Source organism: Crotalus tigris, unplaced genomic scaffold (genome assembly GCF_016545835.1).
Source record: "Crotalus tigris isolate CLP2741 ecotype Arizona unplaced genomic scaffold, ASM1654583v1 scf7180000017999.2816498, whole genome shotgun sequence".
Lineage (NCBI taxonomy): Eukaryota > Metazoa > Chordata > Lepidosauria > Squamata > Viperidae > Crotalus > Crotalus tigris.
The window spans coordinates 994,690-1,018,137 of NW_024096765.1; the positions used below are offsets into that span (position 1 = coordinate 994,690).

At 40.9% G+C, this 23,448-nt stretch overlaps 1 protein-coding gene across 1 annotated transcript; it reads left to right on the top strand.

Annotated features, from left to right (window-relative positions):
• The first annotated feature begins 3,590 nt into the window (after positions 1-3,590).
• On the top strand, positions 3,591-23,366 carry HRH3 (histamine receptor H3). Its single transcript, XM_039346495.1, has 3 exons — positions 3,591-4,341; positions 18,497-18,663; positions 22,503-23,366. The coding sequence occupies exons 1-3, from the start codon at positions 4,095-4,097 to the stop codon at positions 23,364-23,366; spliced, it is 1,278 nt and encodes a 425-aa protein (XP_039202429.1). The 5' UTR covers positions 3,591-4,094.
• Positions 23,367-23,448: the final 82 nt, after the last annotated feature.

The following is a 23,448-nucleotide window of genomic DNA, read 5'->3' on the forward strand; positions in this document are numbered from 1 at the left end:
GTGAGAGGACAATCAAACAGAACAGAGCCTGAGGTTACAGGTCCAATTCAGAATCATGAAACCCTAGTGAGACCATACCTGGAATACTGCAGCCAATTTTGGTCACCATACTACAAAAAAGATGTTGAGGCCTTGGAAAAAGTTCAAAGAAGAGCAACTAAGATGATCAAAAGGCTGGAGACTAAAACATACAAAGATAGACTGCAGGACTTGGGTTTGGCTAGTCTAAAGAAAAGAAGAAATAGGGGTGACATGATAGCAGTGTTCCAGTATTCGAGGGGCTGCCACAAAGAAGAGGGGATCAAATTATTCTCCAAAGCACCAGAGGGTAGGACAAGAAACAATGGCTGGAAACTGGTCAAAGAGAGAAGCAACCTGGAATTAAGGAGAAATTTCCTGACAGTGAGGACAATCAACCAGTGGAATAGCTTACCTCCAGAAATTGTGGGTGCTCCATCACTGGAGGTTTTTAAGGACTGGACAGTCACTTGTCTGGAGTGGTTTGGGTTTTCCTGTTTGAACAGGGGGCTGGACTAGAAGTTCTCCAAGGTCCCTTCCAGCTCTATTTTATTCATGTAATCAGACCCGAAAAACCAACAACATTTGTTTTGAAACTCAAATGGTGGTGATTAATTTTAGTCATGTTTGTTCACAAGACAACATCAGTTGATGTCAGTCTCTGTTGTTTCAAGTAATCTTTAGCTGGGTTTTACCTGAATGACACTGAAATATTACTCAGTTAAAAACAATATGGCAGATATAAATTTACCTCAGGGCAGCTGTATTGCTTTTTGTGTTCTCTACATCTATTGATGTGACAGTCTGAGACCCATGACATTTTCTTAAAGACCATGAAAAGAAGAAGGAGGCCCAGAACGAGGAAGTGTAGGAGAATGCCTTGAAAGAAACAAACAGAATGTTAGTATGTTAGTTCAATGGACGTTCTCAAAAACTACTCTTTGCTATTGACCATGAACTGATGTCCTTGAAACATCTCCAAAATATCAATGCATTTATGCTGGCAATTTGATATAATTAATTTTGAAAGACTGGCTTCAGATCCTGGTTGTGTGGTTGACTAATTTGAACAGTACAGCAGGATTCCTAATTAATCATTTCTCTTTGTTCATACAATACATAGAAATATGGATTGAGATGGATTGAGCTCACCTGACACACCATGCTGATGATAGGCAATTATATACCTGTGGTATATGTTGTGTGCACAGATGGAGTACTTGTGGATTTGTAAGCTAATTATTTCTGGAATCCTTATATAATTTTTCTTCCCTAGTTGGAGATGGCTCAAAAACTAGAGGTTCTGAAGTCACCTCTCCTATTTTAATAGCTGGTGAAGGTAGTAGCAAAGTGAATCTCACACAATTACATCTTGTGCACCAATTGCGGACATTTCTGGAAATAGACATGTTGCTCTCATTGAATGATGTCCTTGTCACCTCAGAACTGGACTATTGCAATTTGTTCTTCATGGGGCAACCCCTGAGGATTATTTGCAAGCTTGAGGTGGTGGACCATATGCCTCAGCAGCTCTGGGAATGCTCATGTTCATTCACAGAACATCACAATTATAAGAGTTGCAATTGGTTGCTAATTAAGTTTTAGAACTCAACACAGTTTAATGCCTGCCTGTCTTTGAATCACCTTCTCTGAGTTGAATTGGCCCTTCTAAAATCTATTAGGAAGAGCTAGGTGAAGGTGGCAAATTTGAAGGAAGACTCGTGTTTGAGTCTTGTCAGCTTTCGTGCTTCAAGCATTACAAGAGTGAGAGAGGATATAATAGCTTTTTGGCAGCGGTCTGTTCCCCGAGCTTGCTTTTTTAGCTCCCGGATGTTTCATTATCAAACTTGGTAACGTCTTCAGCAGGGTTTTGGGTGAAGTGACTGGTTGAGGGGCATGAAATTCATCTGGTGGGGGGGTGGTCAGTTCTATCACTGATTGGTGGTTCAGATGGTCTGTTTTCTTATTGGTTCATATCCTGGTTCAAAGTCAATGTGTTTGTTGATGGAGCTAAACAGCAAGCTGCTAAACCTACAGCCTGAGCTATGAATTTTCTCAACAACTTCTAAGGATATAATAGCATTCTTTAAATCCTGGAGTGAACGTCATACAAGACCATTTCTCTATTTTTCTGGAGTGCAGAATATAAAAAAAATAATTTTCTGGCAGGCCGTGGGGGCTGCAACATTTTAAAGGAATTCACCTTGACATATGTTTAATGTAGATGTTTTTGGAGTATGTGCGACACACAAACATCCACGCTCTTGGTTTCTATTGTTGCAATTTATTCTTTTTCTTTTTAAATTACTTGCTACATAAATATATTTTACAGTTTTCTGAGTAGATTGTTACTGCAATCTACTAGTGGTCCAGACTTTTTTCAGCCCAGGTGTGGTAGACCTAATTCTTTAATTTTAATTTCAGGACACAGTAAAGTAGAAAACAAATCCTTGTCTATTTTCTCCATCTATGTATAATCTTATACACACTTAATCCTGATTACTGAATTCATACAGTTTCTGGTTTTGCAAAACTCATTGAACTACAACTTAATCAAATGGCCAAGTCCAAAAATACATTACACACATATATGATAACCACTAACCAAGCTTAGCATGTTGCAGGAATGAATTTACTGCTTCTTTACCTGATATGATTAAACACGCAATGCTCTTTGGATATTATAAGTGCTATATAATTCGAATGGCTGAGACTTCATGAGGTTTGAACAGTGATCACTCATAAGTGCATTTCCTGACAGTTAGAACAATTAATCAGTGGAACAACTTGCCTCTATAAGTTGCGGGTGCTTCATCACTGAAGGTTTCCAAGAAGAGACTGGACAATCATTTGTCTGAAATGGTATAGAGTTTCCCGCTTGAGCAGGGGGTTGGACTAGATAGAAGATCTCAAAAGTCCATCTCTCTTATTCTGTTATTCTGCACATATACACCCACACATAAGCAGACTGTGTTGACACAAATTACTGATTGAGGTCATGAAAAGAGACATTGGCACAACGTATTAAACATGGTTAGTGTTACTTCTTTTAAGTTCCTTGTGGCTAAGCATATAAGCAAACCAAGGCTGTTAAATTGCTTACGGCTTATTTGATTGTCTGTAGGGTTGCTGATATTAAGCATTCACAGTCCTGAATGAGATTACAAGATCTTATTTCCTCTAATCAGTTTTTTCCCCCTGCGTGGGCCTCTTGACCAATTCATCAACCTTATCCCAAAGCAAACAGACTGGTCCCGCTGATTGACTTGCTCCTGCTGCCTGCCTGAAGCTCGATGGGAGACGTTGGAAAGGCAGAAATAAGGGAGCAGATGGGAAGAGAGAGGAGCAGTGGCTGGCTCTGAAGCTGGCTGAGAGGCCAATGACTGCTCAACCTGATACTCTGCTCAGGAGTCCGAAATCACAGCCTAGATTCCCAGCAAATATTTGTCCCCCTGGGCTGAGAAGCAAGTTGGCTCCACCCTTTGAGAAAACTCTTCGTTTTGGCCCGGAGTCAGTCACTTCTGACGCTGAGCGAGCAAAGCAGCTGCTGCAATCAGTGGAGTCAGCCCCCACTCACACCCCTCCGCTCCTTTTCCTCCACTCCCGCCGTTCCCTCTTTTTTCCCGTCAGGAGAAGAAGTGGGAGGAAGGAGAAAGGAAAGACTGAGTTTCAGGAGAAAAAAAAAAACCCTACAGTCTCACCGGGAGAAAGAATCGGAAAGCAACAGAACGGGGGAAAAAAAACCCTTATTGTTATGATCATTATCAGTGTTATTACTATTTCACTGAGAACTTGAGAAAGAACCTCAACCGCTTAAGATCGATGCTGCCTTAGCCGATCGGCTGATACTTGGAAAGAAGAGCTGGCTAAGGGCGCAATGCCGAAGCGGCTGTCTCCGACTCCCTCCGTCCGTGAGAGGCAAGTCCCGTCAGCTAGAGCCGCGCAGAGTCCCTTGGAGTTGGCCGGCTATAATGCATTTGAATAATATATAGCCAAACGGAGTCCCGTTCCTTGCTGGAGAGATGGCGCCGCGACTTCGCCCGGGTGTTTGAGCCGTGGAAGCGCAAGGTGCTGAAATGGACAGCTCCCCGGGCGCCCTTGCTCTGAACGGCTCGCACAGCCTCGAAGGAGCGCAGGGAGAAGATCTCTCGGGCCAGTTTTCCACCACCTGGACCATCGCCTTGGCGGTGCTGATGGCTTTGCTGATCGTGGCCACGGTGGTGGGCAACGCACTGGTGATGCTGGCCTTTGTGGTGGACTCCAGCTTGAGGACGCAGAACAATTACTTCCTCCTGAACCTGGCCATCTCCGATTTCCTAGTAGGTAAAGTACCTCACCTGGTTTCAGCTTCTCTTCATCCAGAGATCACGATCAGACTAAAGCATTTTGGATTTTTTTTGGGGGGGGGGTTTACTGGGTTGGGTGCCCTCCAGTTTTAACATATAGCTGTGGTGTAAGATTTACCATCTGTTCCACCACCATTCTGAGCTTTGCAATAGGTTTTCAACTCCTCTGGGTTACCAAGTGGTTTGTCAGGATTTCCCCGATTCAGCTCCAGACTGGGTCGTCATTCTGATATCTCTGGAGCTGGCTCCAAAACCCACCCATATCTGTACCACTGTCCATCTTTAAAACAGAATATTTGCAGCTCAGGATTGAAATGAGGGGTCCTTGATGCTCTCCGAGTTTGGTTGTTTTCTTGCAGACTTTTCATTACAAACACTGATGAAGTTACCTAGTTTGAGTAATTCAAAAACGTCTGAATAACAGAATAACGGAGTTGGAAGGGATCTTGGAGGTCTTCTAGTCCAACCCCCTGCTCAAGCAGGAAATCCTTCGATTTTGGGCAGAGAAGCACTGGTCCACTTTCCCATTGACCTTACAACTGGAGCCTAAGACAGTAAAACACCTTCAGCCGATGAGTTCATGCTGCTGACATGAAGGTATGACTGGAAATACATAATAACAAGAGTTGGAAGGGACCTTGGATGTCTTCTAATCCAACCCTCTACTCAGACAGGAGACCCTATAACCATTTCAGACAAATGGTTGTCCAATCTCTTCTTAAAAACCTTCAGTATTGGAGCACCCACAACTTCTGGAGGTAAATCATTCCACTGATTAATTGTTCTAATTGTCAGGAATTTTCTTAGTTCCAGGTTGCTTCTCTCCTTGATTAGTCTGCAAGAGAACAAGCAAGCTCAGAAGGAACCAAGGACCCCTCATTGTTGCTATCTTGCTATGCTCTTGCCTAAGCATGTGAAATTCAAGAAGAATTTCATGAAAGCTTGCCAGCAGCCTGTCATTCATAAGGCATTTAACTATGTTCTGCAGATGATTTCTTTGGAGAGACTCAACAGGAAGAGGAAAAGAAGAAATCTTCTGCACTATAAATATTAATGGGTTGTTAGACTTACAGCAATTCTTTGCTCCTGAAACACAGTTTGCATAATACTGTCTCCTCCAATTTTTCCTCTTGAGAGAAAGAATGGGCTGAACTGGCCCAGAGTTATTTGGGTATATTTGATCTTGTAATCCAGTGATCCCTACATCACAGTCTTTGTCAAAATGGTGAGAGGCTGCAGATGTATTTTTTGCAGCATCTTTAAAAAGTACAGATTTGAGAAGTTGAAAACTTCAGGTTATGTAATAATATTTATTTGTTTTTATTTATGTATTACATTTATATGCGGTCCATCTTTCCGAAAAGGCGACTCTGGTCAGCTTTAAATGTAGGCTTAAATCTTAAGAAATAAGCACAGCTGCTCATACATTTTAGAGCGATAAAAATCCTGCCAGCCATGTAAAATATTTTTAAAGCATTGTTAATGATGTTGGAGACGTCCCAAATTGGGGCTGGATTAGAAAACCTCTAAAGATTCTTTCCAACCCTGTGATTCAGAGATGTCAGTGGGTGGTAAACTACAGATTTCATCAGCCCAAATCCAATTTGGCGACTGGCTATGTTGGCTAGGTTTAGAATTTCTACCCAAATACACTTGGATGACATCAAATTGAGAAAGTCTGTGCTGTTTTTTTTTAATGCAATCAAACCACAAAATCACGCACACCCCCATAACCTCTGGGCAGAAGTTAGACTTACAACTACTTGAATGTAGCTGGGCATTTTTCTTTACTAAGGGAACAGTGCTATCTTAAAAAGTTACTTTTTGATCATTTCACAGCCAGGTTCAACTTAATTGTTTAAATGTCAAGTAATGTATTGCTTGGGGCACAACATCCTAAATGGGTTGACTTTAAAAGGAAGTCCTTATACTTAAGGAACCCATTTTCAAACTATAGCTGGCCTAATTAAATCCAGGGTTCTTAATTCTTCCTCTGCAGGTGGGCACTTTCCAGCATAGGTAAGACATGTTTGCTTTATATCAGTGGTTCTCAACCTGTGGGTCGGGACCCCATTTGGGGTCGAACGACCATTTCACGGGGGTTGCCAAACAACGCAGTCCGCCATTTTTTCCCCCTTTTCCTTAGCCGTGCTACTCCCTTTTATTCTATTGGCTTTTGAAAGCCAATAGAATAGACTCTCTAGAATAGAGTCTAATTCTATTGGCTTTCAAAAACCAATAGGAATTGTCCAGGCTGTCTCTGCCCTGCTGAGCCTGCCAAAAGTCCCATTCTGCAAACGGTGCTGCACCAGTTGAGTAGTCCTCGACTTACGACCGGTTGGGGGGTCGCTGCATTAAAAAGGTTGAGAACCACTGGTTTATATGGAGCTGAAAAATTGGAACAAACTCAAAGACAGAGATCAGATGTATGAATTGGGCTTGTTGAATCCATATCACAAGATATGCTTTTTCAAACTCCAGCCAGAAAAATGCTCTTATTTCATATTCTTTACTGCTTTTTATAGAACTATAGAGCATAAGGGTTGGAAATGACATTAGAGAGGATCTAACCTCCTACGCAGTACAGAAATCCACTATAACAGCGTTCCCAAGGAATGGCCACCTAGCCTTTATTTAAACTCCTTCAGCAAAGAAGAGTCTATTACCTACTGATAAAGTTAATTCCATTGTTTTAATTAGGATTTTTTTCCCCTTGATATCCAATAAAAATCTATTTTTCCTGTAATATAACTTCTATCTCCTAGAACAAGTCTAAGCAAGTCTCCCTCGTTTTATACGAGATGGCCATTCAAATATCTGAAGATCGCATTGTGTCTCTTCTCACAGTCCTCTCTCCTCTCCAATAAACATATCCAATAGCTCCAACCGTTTTTCATAAATTCACCTCTCCAAGCTTCTGACTATCTGGTTGTTTCTCTCTGGGCGTTTTTTCTCAATGTCTTTCTCCAAATATGGTGCCAGGTGTGATCTGACCGATGAAAAAATAGGGAGGAAAACGATCTCTCTTGATTTTGACCTTATGTTTCTGTCAATGTAGCACCGGACTACACTTTCTGCATTTGAATCACACGGTTAGCTCAGTTTCAATTCATAAGCCACCAAAATATTCAAATCTTTTTTTACCAGTAGGCTCTCCACCCCCCCGCCCACCCCCACTCCGCTATTCCCAATTCTATGCTCATTGCATTGATTTTTCCTACCCAATGTAGGATTTTTTTTTCATTCGTTGTTGACATTCATCTTCATTTCTGCTTATTATTGCAACTTGCAACCAAGGTAGATGGGCAGTTAAGAAATACGATAAACAAACAAACAAACAAACAAACAAATAAATGTTATCAAGAATCCTTTGAGTTTTGAAGCTGTCCTTTAATACATCACTTATCTCCTTTATATTGTCTCATCTACAGATTTAGTATTTTCTAATCCTTCCTTCAACTCATGGATCAATATTTTGAAAGGCACGGGGTTGGGATTAGGTTGTATTCACGTATCTTGCCTAACTATATCTATTCAACAACAATAATGGTGTGTTTTACACATGGTGTTCAACTTGGTTGACATTTAAAATTTCTTTTTCTTTCTTTTTTTAGTATTTTATTAATTTTCTATTATTACCATTCATTAGTGACCTTAGAGTCCTAGTGGATGATCACTTGACTATCAGCCAGCAGTGTGCAGCAGCAACTAAACAAGCTAATACAATCCTGGGTTGTGTAAACAGAGGCATGGAATTAAGATCACGTGAAGTATTAGTACCACTTTATAAAACCCTAATAAGACCACACCCGGAATACTGCAGCCAATTTTGGTCACCATATCACAAAAAAGATGTTGAGAGTTTGGAAAAAATTCAGAGAAGAGCAACTAAGATGTTCCAAGGGCTGGAGACTAAAATATAAGAAGAACAGCTGCAGGACTTGGGTTTGGCTAGTCTAAAGAAAAGAAGAAATAGGGGAGACATGATAGCAGGGTTCCAGTATTTGAGGGGCTGCCACAAAGAAGAGGGGGTCACATTATTCTGCAAATCACCAGAGGGCAGGACAAGAAACAATGATTGGAGACTGGTCAAAGAGAGAAGCAATCTGGAATTAAGGAGATGGTATAGGTTATCTTGCTTGAGCAGGGAGCTGGACTAGATCTCCAAGGTCCCTTCCAGCTCTATTCTATTCTATTCTATTCTATTCTATTCTATTCTATTCTATTCTATTCTATTCTATTCTATTCTATTCTATTCTATTCTATTCTATTCTATTCCATTATAATTCTGTTCTAGTGTTTAATGAACAATGTGTTGTCTGGGTTAATTTGTTTTGCTTAGTAATACAAGTTAAGTTCTTATTCTCTGCCCCGTTTTCCCAGCGATCGATAAAATAAGTTCCATGTTTCAAAATATTCTGTGTCTTTTTTTTCTTTGATTCTCAATGTAAGTCTATCCATTTCAGCACAGTCCACTATTTTCTTGATTATCTCTTCCTCCAATGGCATTTTTTCATTTTTCCAGTGCTGAACAAATACAATCCCCGCTGCTGTTAATACATGTCATGTTAAGTATACACTTTGTTTATTATTTTTTCTTGGAATTACACTTAATAAAAACAGTTCAGGTTTTTTTTATTTGTTTAACATTTCTCACTATTTGGCTTAAGATGTAGGCTTAAGATGCTGCACACTCCGTTCTGCTTAATTGGTTTATGGTTCAGTGGTTTGAGGATGCCATGTGAATGCAGCCCTAGGATGGAGGTTTTTTTTCAGCCTTTGAGATCAATCCCAACATATATACTTTTTTGAATTTTGTACAAAAAGTGGAAGTTATCATTATATAGAAATCTACAGATCTACAGATTTATTGGGCATGGAAAAAAGATGTCTTGATAGATGATTAGGGGACTGGAGGCTGAAACATATAAGGAACGGTTGCTGGAATTGGGTATGCCTAGTTTAATGAAGAGAAGGATGAGGAGGGACATGATAGCAGTCTTCCCATATCTCAGGGGCTGCCACAAAGAAGAGGGAGTCAAGCTATTCTCCAAAGGACTTGAAGGCAGGACAAGAAGTAACGGATGGAAACTAATCAAGGAGAGAAGCAACCTAGAACTAAGGAGAAACTTCCTGACAGTGAGAACAATTAACCAGTGGAACAACCTGCCTCCAGAAGCTATGAATGCTCCAACACTGGAAGTTTTTAAGAAGAGACTGGACAGCCACTTGTCTGAAATAGTATAGGGTTTCCTGCTTGAGCAGGGGGTTGGACTAGATGACCTCCAAGATCCCTTCCAACTTTATTATTATTATTATTATCAATCATCGCACAGTCAGCCAGATGTTCAGACTGGATTTGGCATTATGTCTACCTATCGAGTCCTTACCCAGGACCTGGGATAGGCAGATGTAGATGTTTGATGGTATTACAGGTATCGTCGGAGGATGGAAGCAGTTCCTAATAAGGCCGCCTTTTGCAATTGACTAATAGCAAATTTGTCAATGCCAATGGTGTTCAAGTGGTGCTCCAGTTGTTTTGGGGTTGCCCCAAGGAGCCTATTACTATTGGTACTACCCTTGCTTGCTTTTGCCACAGTCTTTCTATTTCTATTTGTAGGTCTTTGTATTTTGTTATCTTCTCCAGTTCTTTCTCTTCTATTCTGCTATCTCCTGTTATTATTATTATTATTATTATTATTATTATTATTATTATTATTATTATTGATCATCGCACAGTCAGCCAGATGTTCAGACTGGATTTGGCATTTTGTCTACCTATCGAGTCCTTACCCAGGACCTGAGATAGGCAGATGTGGATGTTTGATGATATTACAGATATCTTCGCAGGATGGAAGCAGTTCCTAGTAGGGCCACCTTTTGCAATTGACTAATAGCGAATTTGTCAATGCCAATGGTGTTCAAGTGGTGCTCCTGTTGTTTTGGGATTGCACCCAAGGAGCCTATTACTATTGGTACTACCCTTGCTTGCTTTTGCCACAGACTTTCTATTTCTATTTGTAGGTCTTTGTATTTTGTTATCTTCTCCAGTTCTTTCTCGTCTATTCTGCTGTCTCCAGGCACTGCCACGTCCACTATCCAGACTTTTTTGTCTTTCTATTACTACTACTACTACTATTATTATTATTATTATTATTATTATTATTATTATTATTATTATTTCCATGAGGATACACCATTCTTAGTGTTTGCCAGATTTGGAGGCAAGACTGCTCCATTCTTTCTGAAAATTGCATGTTTTCAAGCTATATATGAGAAACTGCTAAATATTGTGTCCCTTGATGCATGCTCAGTTATCACTCAGTTAGCTATGATTTCCTTAGATATTCAGAGTAGTCAACAGCTAATGAACATTTTGGCTATTAACTGGATTTCTTACACTCTGGATTTCTTATGCTGTAGATAACACATCATGCAACTTATTCCTGGGACAACTTTCTGTCCTTCAAGACACAAATGTTCTATGTTCTTCATCCTTTCTCTGACATCAAAATTAAAAAAGAAAAAAACCTTCCATCGATGAAACAACCATATTCATTGTTGCTTGACCCAAAAATGTCTTCTATTACTTCACGAAGGCTGAAGAACTCATGGGAACATCTTGTGCTATCAAGCCGAGACCCATTTGGCCAATAACAGTTGTGTAGTGTGAAATCTCTGAAAAATAAAATGTCAATTTTGACAGTCTCGGGATGGAAGCAGACAGGAGGATTAAACGAAATAGTTGTTGCTGCAGATTTCTTTTTTTAGTGCCAGACTGGAACAATATTATGCAAGAATATGAATACTAAAAGGGTGCAAAGCTGACAGGGGAGATAGCCAACTTATTTAGAAACATAAGGGGGCTTCCGAGATGATCTTTCAGGAATGATAAGCCTTACGAGATAATATTTTAATCACACTGAGATTAACAGTGTTAATAGCAAGATTTTATCTTCCTGGGCTCCAAGATCACCACAGATGGGGACTGAAGCCAAGAAATTAAAAGACGCTTGCTCCTGGGGAGGAAAGCTATGGCAAATCTAGACAGTATACTAAAAAGCAGAGACATCACCCTGCCAACAAAAGTACGTATAGTCATGGCCATGGTTTTCCCAGTTGCAATGTATGGCTGTGAAAGTTGGACCATAAGAAAGGCTTAGCGCCAAAGAATTGAGGCCTTTGAACTATGGGGCTGGAGAATACTCCTGCGAGTCCCCTGGACTGCAAGGCGATCAAACCGGTCAGTCCTAGAGGAGATCCACCCTGACTGCTCTTTAGAAGGCCAGATCCTGAAGTTGAAACTCAAGTACTTTGGCCACCTAATGAGAAGGAAGGACTCACTGGAGAAGAGCCTAATGCTGGGAAAGATTGAGGGCAATAGAAGAAGGGGACGACAGAGACTGAGGTGGCTGGATGGAGTCACTGAAGCAGTAGGCGTGAGCTTAAATGGACTCCAGAAGATGGTAGAGGACAGGAAGGCCTGGAGGAACATTGTCCATGGGATTGTGATGGGTAGGACACGACTTCGCAACTAACAACAATAGCAAGATAATAAATAGCAAGGATTATGCTACTTTGTACCAGTAATTCGCTTTTATCTTGGGCTAATATAATTCTGTGAGAGACTAATTCCAGAAATCTCAGTGACTGGATTCTTTTCAGCCTGACATGTAGATTTTGGCATTATATAATGTACTTTTCCATATGATTCCTGCATATATAAAAGATAATCCTGGGCTGTATAAACAGAGGCATAGAATCAAGATAACGCGAAGTATTAGTACCGCTTTAGAAAGCCCTAGTAAGACCACACCTGGAATACTGCAGCCAATTTTACTTACCATATCATAAAAAAGATGTTGGAAGTTTGGAAAAAAATTCAGAGAAGAGCAACTAAAATGATCAAACACCTGGAGACTAAAACATACGAAGAACGGCTGCAGGACTTGGGTTTAGCTAGTCTAAAGAGAAGAAGAAATAAGGGAGACATGATAGCAGTATTCCGATATCTGAGGGCCTGCCACAAAGAAGAGGGCATCAGATTATTCTCCAAAGCACCAGAGGGCAGGACAAGAAACAATGGTTGGAAACTGGTCAAAGAGAGAAGCAACCTGGAATTAAGGAGAAACTTCCTGACAGTGAGGACAATCAACCAGTGGAATAGCTTGCCTCCAGAAATCGTGGGTGCTCCATCACTGGAGGTTTTAAAGAAGGGACTGGACAGTCCTGCTTGAGCAGGGGGCTGGACTAGATGACCTCCAAGGTCCCTTCCAGTTCTATTCTATTCTATTCTATTCTATTCTATTCTATTCTATTCTATTCGAATACAGATAGTCCTCAACTTAAGATCATTTGTTTAGTGACCTTTGGAAGCTACAATGGCACTGGAAAAAAGTAAATTATGTCCCTCACACATCCCTGTGGTTACATGAACAAAATTCAGGTAATTGGCAACCATGATGGTCGCAAGAAATCAGAGCGACGTGATTGTCTTTTCTAACCTTCCCAGGGGACTTCTGACAAGCAAAGTAAAAAAAAAAAAACCTTTTACTGCATTCATGGCATCCTTCTGAATCCTAATTAGTTCTCTCTGCTTGTTCCCAAGCTGGATATCAGATTTCAGAACCCAATGGCTGATGCAGATGGATTTTATTTTAAAAATGTGTATGATAAATCTTGATATCTGGGATACATCTTTATTAGGGGAAATTTGTTATGTTCCTCACATCTCTTTGCTCTTTTCAAATGGCATCAGCCCGGGGATTTGAAAGGTTGATGAAGTCAATCAGAGAGTCAAAATGCTGGCTCCTTTTCTAATTATGGGGTCCTTGGTGCTCTCTGAGTTTGGCTGTTTTCTTGCAGATGTTTCATTGCCCAACAAGATAACCAAGCTCAGAGAGCACCAAGGACCCCACAATTCAACCATGAGATATAAATATTATCTTCTATTGGTATCATTTCCCAGTGGACAGGTAGCAATGCATCTAGAGCCTGACATCTAGCGCACTGGAGAAGAGCTCCAGAGGCCTTGGCCAAAGTGGGGAGGGAATGTAGCACTGCGGTCTGAGATATAACTCTTGCCTAGACCTGAGGAATCTATCCTGGGCTCAGGATACCAGTTTTTGATTCCAGAGTTTCATGCAGCCTTGGGCTGGTGCTCAACATTTGGGCAGACTAAAGACTAAACAAAAGTGATAGATAGATAGATAGATAGATAGATAGATAGATAGATAGATAGATAGATAGATAGATAGATAGATAGATGATAGAAAGATAGATAGAGGTAGGTAGATAGATGATAGAAAGATAGTGATAGATAGATAGATAGATAGATAGATAGATAGATAGATAGAGGTAGGTAGATAGATAAATAGATAGATAGATAGATAGATAGATAGATAGATGATAGAAAGATAGATAGATAGATAGATGTAGGTAGGTAGATAGATAAATAGATAGATAGATAGATAGATAGATAGATAGATAGATAGATAGATAGATAGATAGATAGAGGTAGGTAGGTAGATAGATAAATAGATAGATAAATAGAGGTAGGTAGGTAGGTAGGTAGGTAGGTAGGTAGGTAGCTAGGTAGGTAGGTAGGTAGATAGATAGATAGATAGATAGATAGATAGATAGATAGATAGATAGATAGATTTACCTTGAGTGTTTCTTGATGCACCCTGTCGGCCCAAATATGGGAGAAAGAAATCTTCTTTCTTTCTTCTTTCTTTTATCTATGATAGATAGATAGATAGACAGACAGACAGACAGACAGACAGACAGAGGTAGGTAGGTAGATAGATAGATAGATAGATAGATAGATAGATAGATAGATAGATAGATAGATAGATAGATAATGATAGATAGATAGATAGATAGATAGATAGATAGATAGATAGGTAGATAATTATAAATAGATATAATTATAAATAGATATAGATTATGATGATAGATATCTAGACAGCTATAGATAGATAATTATAAATAGATATATAGATAATTATAGATATACTGTAGATAGATAGATATAATGATAGATGTTGTTGTTGTTAATTGCGAAGTCGTGTCCGACCCATCGCGACCCCATGGACAATGTTCCTCCAGGTCTTCCTGTCCTCTACCATCTTCTGGAGTCCATTTAAGTTCACACCTTCAGTGACTCCATCCAGCCATCTCATTCTCTGTCGTCCCCTTCTTCTATTGCCCTCAATCTTTCCCAGCATTAGGCCCTTCTCCAGTGAGTCCTTCCTTCTCATTAGGTGGCCAAAGTATTTGAGTTTCAACTTCAGGATCTGGCCTTCTAAAGAGCAGTCGGGGTTGATCTCTTCTAGGACTGACCGGTTTGAACGCCTTGCAGTCCAGGGGACTCGCAGGAGTCTTCTCCAGCACCATAGTTCAAAGGCCTCAATTCTTTGGCGCTCAGCCTTTCTTATGGTCCAACTTTCACAGCCATACATTGCAACTGGGAAAACCATGGCCTGGACTATACGCACTTTTGTTGGCAGGGTGATGTCTCTGCTTTTTAGAATGCTGTCTAGATTTGCCATAGCTTTCCTCCCCAGGAGCAAGCGTCTTTTAATTTCTTGGCTGCAGTCCCCATCTGAGGTGATCTTTGAGCCCAGAAAAATAAAATCTGTCACTACCTCCATTTCTTCCCCATCTATTTGCCAGGAATTAAGAGGGCCGGATGCCATGATTTTGGTTTTCTTAATGTTGAGTTTCAAGCCAACTTTTGCACTCTCCTTCTTCATCCGCAACAAGAGGCTCTTTAGTTCCTCTTCACTTTCTGCCATTAGCGTGGTATCATCTGCATATCTTAGGTTGTTGATATTTCTCCCGGCAATCTTAATTCCAACTTTTGTTTCATCTAGCCCTGCCTTTCTCATGATGTGCTCTGCATATAAGTTAAATAGGCAGGGCGACAGTATACAGCCTTGCCAGACTCCTTTTCCAATTTTGAACCAATCAGTGGTTCCGTGTCCAGTTCTCACTGTTGCTTCTTGACCCGCATATAGGTTTCTCAAGAGGCAAATAAGATGGTCTGGTATTCCCATCTCTTTAAGAACTTGCCACAATTTGTTGTGATCCACACAATCAAAGGCTTTAGCATAGTCAATGAAGCAGAAGTAGATGTTTTTCTGGAACTCCCTAGCTTTCTCCATGATCCAGCGTATGTTGGCAATTTGATCTCTAGTTCCTCTGCCTCTTCGAAATAATGATAGATAGATAGTTATAAATAGATATAGATAGATAATGATAGATAAATAGATATAGACAGAGAGAGAGATTAGGTAGTAGGTAGGTAGGTAGGTAGGTAGGTAGGTAGATAGATAGATAGATAGATAGATAGATAGATAGATAGATAGATAGATAGATAGAGTAATGTATTGAGTGAAGTCTGTGAATTAACATGCTGAGAACCTTGAAGAAATGGTTAGCTGGCCAAGTGGCCAGCAGGCCAGACTTTCTGTCTGCAGACTACTTGTTATGCATTTAAGTGGGAGAATACTGTGCTCCTATTGGCTGCCACCTTTAGGCTGAGTGTATAAGTATGGGTGGAGCATGTGCTTGTTAGTTTTCGGTTTTGACTTTGCAATAAAGAGAGTTGTGTTTCACCTACTAACTCTTCAATGTTGCATCGAACTGAATACATAACAGACAGACAGACAGACAGACAGATAGATAGATAAGTGGTGTGATGGCCTAATGGTAAAGATGCTCGCCTCCCACTTGAAAGGTTGAGAGTTCAATCATAAGTAGCAGCAGATATTTCTCTCATAGGGCACAAAGAAAAAATATCTGCTGCAAACTCCAGGGGTGTCAGGAAGGGCATCTGGCCAGTAAACATTCAGCTCCATCCAGTCACCCCGACTCTACCCTGAATTAAGGGATTACAGGGTCATTAAAAGGAAGGATAGATAGAGAAATAGAGATGATAAATGATAGAGAGAAAGAGATCCATCTCTGCTAATTGAAAAACGATTATGATCTTGCTTCAGCCACTTCAGAAAACCTCTGCTGGTTCCTCTATTCACATAGGGCTGCCTATTACCCAATACCTAATGCCTCAATGTTATCCTATTTTTTTCTTACAGTTGTTAGAAAGCAACAGACTCTAAATGGATTCAAAATAGAAATCGAAAGGAAAAAAAGAAACATTCAGCTTTCACTGAGCATTTTAATCTCTCTTTCCATTCATGTCAGCCATGAGATAAAGTCATAAATCTATCATGAAACCACCTCTCTTGCATCAAGGAAGCCTTTGGGCTATTATCTCATAAAATTTCAACTCTTGCTGTTTGAATGGATGTGACTGGAGCAATTACAGCTCTTGTCATTAGGTACCCAAAGGAAGAGACGTTATTTCTTGAGAATTTTTTTTTGTAACTTTAACCATATGATTTTCAAATGGCAATTCCATACTGGGCTTCAAAGGTTCAACGAATGGAGATATAGATGATCCTCAACTTACGACCACAATTGAGCCCAAAATTTCTGTCGTTAAACGAGACAGTTGTTATGTAAATCAGTGCAGTTGTTAAGTTAGTAACATGGTTGTTAAGTGAATCTGGCTTCCCCACTGACTTTGCTGGTTAGAAAGTTGCAAAAGTTGATTGCATGACCGCGGGACACTGCAACTGTCATAAATATGAGTCAGTTGCCAGGCGTCTGAATTTTATCATGTGATCATGGGGCTGCAATGGTCATAAGTGTGAAAAGTGGTCATAAATCACTTTTTTCAGTGTCATCGTAACTTTGAACAGTCACTAAATTAATTGTTGTAAGTCGAGGACCACCTGTAACATGGCATCTTCTTGACTGGCAAATTACAACATTCCAGATGTTTTCTTCATCACATGAATGAGATTATGGAACGAGATTTGATACAACATAAGCATGATGAATATAAATTAAAAAAAATGAAATGCTATAATCCCAATAGTACATCGCCCAGCAGTAAAAAAATAAAATAATAATTTTCTTAAAAATACATCTGGTTGCAAACAATTTTAAGTAGTAAGACCCACTTCTGAGTAAGCAACTACAGCATTGTTACTAATGGAACTTTGGGGAACCTTTATTATTTTTTGCATTATGTTTAATGGACTCAACAAATAGTACTGGCTGCCTTGCCACTATTAAATAAAATGTAAAATTTTGAAAACCGGTGAAGCACTTTGAATAGCAAAAACATTCACTTAAATTAAAACCATCCTTCATATTGAAAGAGCAGAGTTTCTTATAGTTGAGCCATTATCTATCGAATGATATGCAACTCATAAAATAACTGCGAGAAGCTAAAAGCTAACGGTGAGATGGAAAGATAAAGACGCAGTAATATGTGAAGTATTTTCTGACTTTAGGTTCATTTTAAAAGTTGCTTCATTTTATCTCCATATTTCCACAAAAATAAAGAACTGTCAATGGCCAAAGGTACTTTAACTGAGAACCATGCTCGGGATATTAGTATTTTTAAAAACAGAATAACAGAGTTGGAAGGGACCTTAGAGGTCTTCTAGTCCAACCCCTGCTCAAGAGGAGAGCTTAAACCAGGGATAGGCAACCTTGGCTCTTTTATGACTTGTGGACTTCCAGAATTCCCGAGCCAGCCATGCTGAGGGGAAAGGGAGAGGTTTCCAAGCTGAGCCATACTGGCTCAGGAATTCTGGGAGCTGAAGTCCACGAGTCATGAAGGGGCCATAGTTCCCCCATGCTGGCTCAGGAATTCTGGGAGTTGAAGTCCGCGAGTCATAAAAGAGCCAAGGTCACCTACCCCTGACCTAACTGAACACCGAAGAACAGCCGTTGTCCCAAAAATAGAGCTGCTGCCTTTTTTTTTTTTAGCCTTTTGTCTTTTCCCATCTCCTAGTAGTTCAACTGAAGGTTTAAAAAAAAAAAATATTCACCACTTTAGTTTAAGAGATTATCAATATGCCAGGACTGAACTTGCAACATCTCAGCAGTGGAAGAGCCGAGGCAGTGGGCGATGACAGCTAATACACCACAATCAGCATTTATACTGTTTTGTATGAGACAAATGCCTTGACTTGTATTCAGTCCATGCCCTTTGATCCTGTTAGCCGAGGAGATGTTTGAAAAGCACGAATCACGCTTTCTCATTTCAGGTGCCTTTTGTATTCCACTGTATGTACCCTATGTCCTCATGGGAAGATGGGCCTTCGGGAAAAGCTTTTGCAAACTCTGGCTGGTGATGGATTATCTATTGTGTACCACTTCAGTCTTCAATATCGTTCTGATTAGTTATGACCGATTCCTCTCTGTGACCAGAGCGGTGAGTTCTCTTCTAGCCATTCAAAAAGTTGACAAATGATTTTGAACTGATGCTGCATTCCTCCTCCTCCTCCTCCTCCTGCTCCTGCTCCTCCTCCTCCTCTTCATTATCCCGCCCTTTCTCTGGCTCTCTGGCTTTTCCTCCTCGTTGTCTTCTCCCTCCTCCTTCCCACTGCCTCCTCTTTCTCTTCCTCCCTTTCCTTCTCCTTCTTCTTTTCCTTCTCTTGTTCCTCCTCCTCCTTCCCTCCTCCTCCTCTTCCTTCTCCTTTTCATTACCCTACCACTTCTCTTACTTCTTCTCCTTTTTCCTCTTCCTCCTCCTCCTCCCCCTCTCCTCCACTTTTTCCTTCTCCTGCCCTTCTTCCTCCTCGTTCTCCTTTTTCTCCTCCTCCTCCTCCTCCTCTTCTTCCTCCTCCTCCTCCCTCCCTCCTCTTCCTCCTCCTGTTCCTCTTCCACTGCATCTTGTTCCAAAATCACATATTACTTGTGTTTCTGGAACCCAGTAGGAAATATTGACACATTTAATTTTTTTTTCCGTTAAAAAAAACCAGATCTGAAAACTAGATTCGGACTTTTACTACGTTCCCTTTCTCTCAGGAGCAGGCTGCAGGAAAAGATCAATCAAATCTCTTGCAAACAGAGATTGCAATTAGGATTTTGTTATTGTTGTTTTAAAAAAAAAAGCCACATGTGGCCTGAAGGTAACACATTGTCTATCCCCGAACTAGGAAGATTTGTATATGAGCGCCAAAGAATTGAGGCCTTTGAACTATGGTGCTGGAGAAGACTCCTGTGAGTCCCCTGGACTGCAAGGCGATCAAACCGGTCAGTCCTAGAGGAGATCAACCCTGACTGCTCTTTAGAAGGCCAGATCCTGAAGTTGAAACTCAAGTATTTTGGCCACCTAAGGAGAAGGAAGGACTCACGGGAGAAGAGCCTAATGCTGGGAAAGATGGAGGGCAATAGAAGAAGGGGACGACAGAGAATGAGGTGGCTGGATGGAGTCACTGAAGCAGTAGGCGTGAGCTTAAATGGACTCCAGAAGACGCTAGAGGACAGGAAGGCCTGGAGGAACGTTGTCCATGGGGTCGCGATGGGTCAGACATGACTTTGCAACTAACAACAACAACCATCAAATAATTCTAGCTGTTTTGGGGGCAGCTGATCAAGGGAAAGAGCTGTAGCCACAGAGGGAGGGGGAGGAGGAAAGGAGAGTCAGAGAGGAGATCTGCAAGAGATGAAAGAGGAAGAGATTGATGTAGTTCCAAGCCACACTCAGAATACAGTAATACAATATCGAGGACCATCCAAGCCAGAGCAAGGAAAACATGCTCTGGAAAGGGAGCAATGAAGTTAGTGCTGAGGTAAATGTCTTGAAGCTGAAGCTCAAATATTTCGGCTACCTACCAGTAATGAGAGGAAAGGACTCATTGGAAAAGACCCCAATGTTGGGAAAGACAGAAGGCAAAAGGGGAAGGGGACGGCAGAAGATGAGATGGCTAGAGAATGTCATCCACACAGTGAACATGAATTTGGGCAAATTCCAGGAGATAGTGGAGGGCAGAGAGGCCTGCTGTGCTAACAAGAAAAGAGAGAGAGAAATGATAGATAGATAGATAGATAGATAGATAGATAGATAGATAGATAGATAGATAGATTATAGACAGACACAGAGATAATAGAGAGAGAAATGATAGAAATGATAGAGATAGATAGATAGATAGATAGATAGATAGATAGATAGATAGATAGATAGATAGATAGATAGAGGATATTTAGATAGACAGAGACAGACAGATAATAGATGATGATAGATAGATGATGGACAGACAGACAGAGAGACAGACACACAGACAGAGATGATAGAGAGAAAACTGATAGAGAGAGAGATGAGAGAGAGAAATGATAGATAGATAGATGATAGATGATAGATTTTAGATAGACAGAGACAGACAGATGATAGATAGATAAATAGATAGATAGATAGATGATAGACAGACAGACAGAGATACAGACACACAGATAGAGATGAGAGAGAGATGAGAAAGAGAAATGATAGATAGATAGATAGATAGACAGACAGACAGATAGATATGATAGAGAGAAATGATATAAGTAGATAGACAGACATAGATAGAAACATCTAAGCTCTCTCTGAATCAAGAAGAACTATTACTATCCTTAGAGAAGGAATAGAATCAAGACATTGATGCAACCATTTTCAGCTGAAATTCATTCAGCCAGGAACTTGAACATAGTTCCTTGCTGCCATCTGCTTTCTCTACCACACCTCCAACATTTTCTGATGCAGAAAACAATTTCATACAAGACAGTTCTTCTGGGAACATCCAATTGGAAAGACTTATTTTAGAGGAACACACATCTAAAAGATGTTGCATTCAGGAAAATAATCACTTGCAGAATATGCAAGCATATTACTGGCCTTTTGATTGTAACAATAAATGTGATTTGATTTGAATATGCATACATTCAAGTAAATAGACCAAGTCTTTATATATTTGGAGAAAAGTGGACTAATTTTCATACTGATGTGGAACTACTGCAGTGATAGGACATAACTTATTTAATATTAGATATAGGGAGTCCTTGGGACCAGAAACTCCATTGCTAAGGGATGCTGTTGTTAACTGGGTCACATCTGATTTTATCACCTTTTTCCTGCAGTCATTAAGTGACTGGCCGTACTCAGAGTGTGGTCCTCAATGAAACCGCATCTACATGGAAGGAAGTGTGTAGTGGGGTGCCCCAGGGCTCTGTTCTGGGCCCAGTGCTCTTCAACATCTTCATCAACGATCTGGACGAGGGGATAGAAGGGTAGCTCATCAAATTTGCAGACGACACCAAGCTGGCAGGAATAGCCAATACTCCAGAAGACAGGCTTAGGATACAGGAGGATCTGGACAGACTTGAACACTGGGCGCTATCTAACAAAATGAAATTCAATGGTGAAAAAAGTAAGGTTCTACATTTAGACAAGAAAAACCAAATGTACAGGTATAGTATAGGGGGTATCTTACTCAATAGTAGTAACTGTGAGAGGGATCTCGGAGTCCTAGTGGACAATCATTTAAATATGAGCCAGCAGTGTGCTGCAGCTGCCAAAAAAGCCAACACAGTGCTAGGCTGCATCAACAGAGGGATAGAATCCAGATCATGTGAAGTATTAATACCACTTTACAAGGCCTTGGTAAGGCCACACTTGGAATATTGAATCCAGTTTTGGTCACCACGATGTAAAAAAGATGTTGGGACTCTAGAAAGAGTACAGAGAAGAGCAATGAAGATGATTAGGGGACTGGAGGCTAAAACATATAAGGAACGGTTGCTGGAATTGGGTATGTCTAGTTTAACAAAGAGAAGGACGAGGGGGGACACGATAGCAGTGTTCCAATATCTAAGGGGCTGCCCCAAAGAAGAGGGAGTCAAGCTATTCTCCAAGGCGCCTGAAGGCAGGACAAGAAGCAATGGATGGAAACTAATCAAGGAGTAAACCAACCTAGAACTAAGGAGAAATTTCCTGACAGTTAGAACAATTAATCAGTGGAACAACCTGCCTCCAGAAGTTGTGAATGCTCCAACACTGGAGGTTTTTAAGAAGAGATTGGACAACCTGTTTGGCTGAAATTGTATAGGGCTTGCTGCCTGAGCAGTGGGTTGGACTAGAAGACCTCTAAGGTCTCTTCCAACTCTGCTATTCTGTTAACGTTAAGCAGCAAAAAAACATTTGACTGGATAATCAACTGTTTTCCTTTGAACTGAATATCCACACAGGGAGAGGATATTCTCTAGTAAATTTGACTCCTTGTTTTCCTTTTCCAGGTCTCCTACCGAGCTCAACAAGGCGACACCAAGCGAGCCATATTCAAGATGGCGATGGTCTGGCTTTTAGCTTTCTTGCTCTATGGACCTGCAATTATCAGCTGGGAATACATATCCGGGCGGAGCATCATTCCCGATGGGGAATGCTATGCAGAATTTTTTTACAACTGGTACTTCCTCATCACGGCCTCCACCATTGAGTTCTTCACCCCTTTCATCAGCGTGATGTTTTTCAACTTGAGCATCTACCTGAACATACAGAAACGGACCAAGTTCCGCCTGGGGGTCCTTCGCGACAGCCAGAATTTCGTGGAGGAGACCGAAATGAACCCGGGGCGCAAACTCTCCATGAAATGCTGTAGGTGGGAAGAAAAAGATCCAGGAAGCCTGACGCTTCCAACATGGGACACTCCAGAAAAAGATGCTGGAGGAAGTATTAACGTAAAGTATTCACAGGACTCCGATGCGGAACGAAAATCTTCCGGCAAAAGGAATGATAAAGACTGGGCCGCCAACCTTTCCTTGGAGAAACAGTTGAAGGAGGCTTCCCAGAGTGTCACCCAGCGATTCAGACTCACTAGGGACAAGAAAGTAGCAAAATCGCTAGCTGTCATTGTAGGGATTTTTGGCCTTTGCTGGGCACCATATACGCTTCTCATGATCATCCGGGCTGCTTGCCATGGTCACTGTATCCCTGTGTATTGGTATGAGGCTTCTTTCTGGCTGCTGTGGGTTAATTCGGCCATCAACCCCGTCCTTTACCCACTCTGTCACTACAGCTTCAGGCGAGCTTTCGTTAAACTCTTGTGCCCAAAGAAACTGAAGATCCAGCCCCATAATTCTCTCCAGAAATGCTGGAAGTAACCTAACTGGGTAGAAGTAACTGCATCAAGATTTCTTTTAAGGCAGGGGTTCCCAACCGGGGCTGCTCGCACCCCCTGGGGGT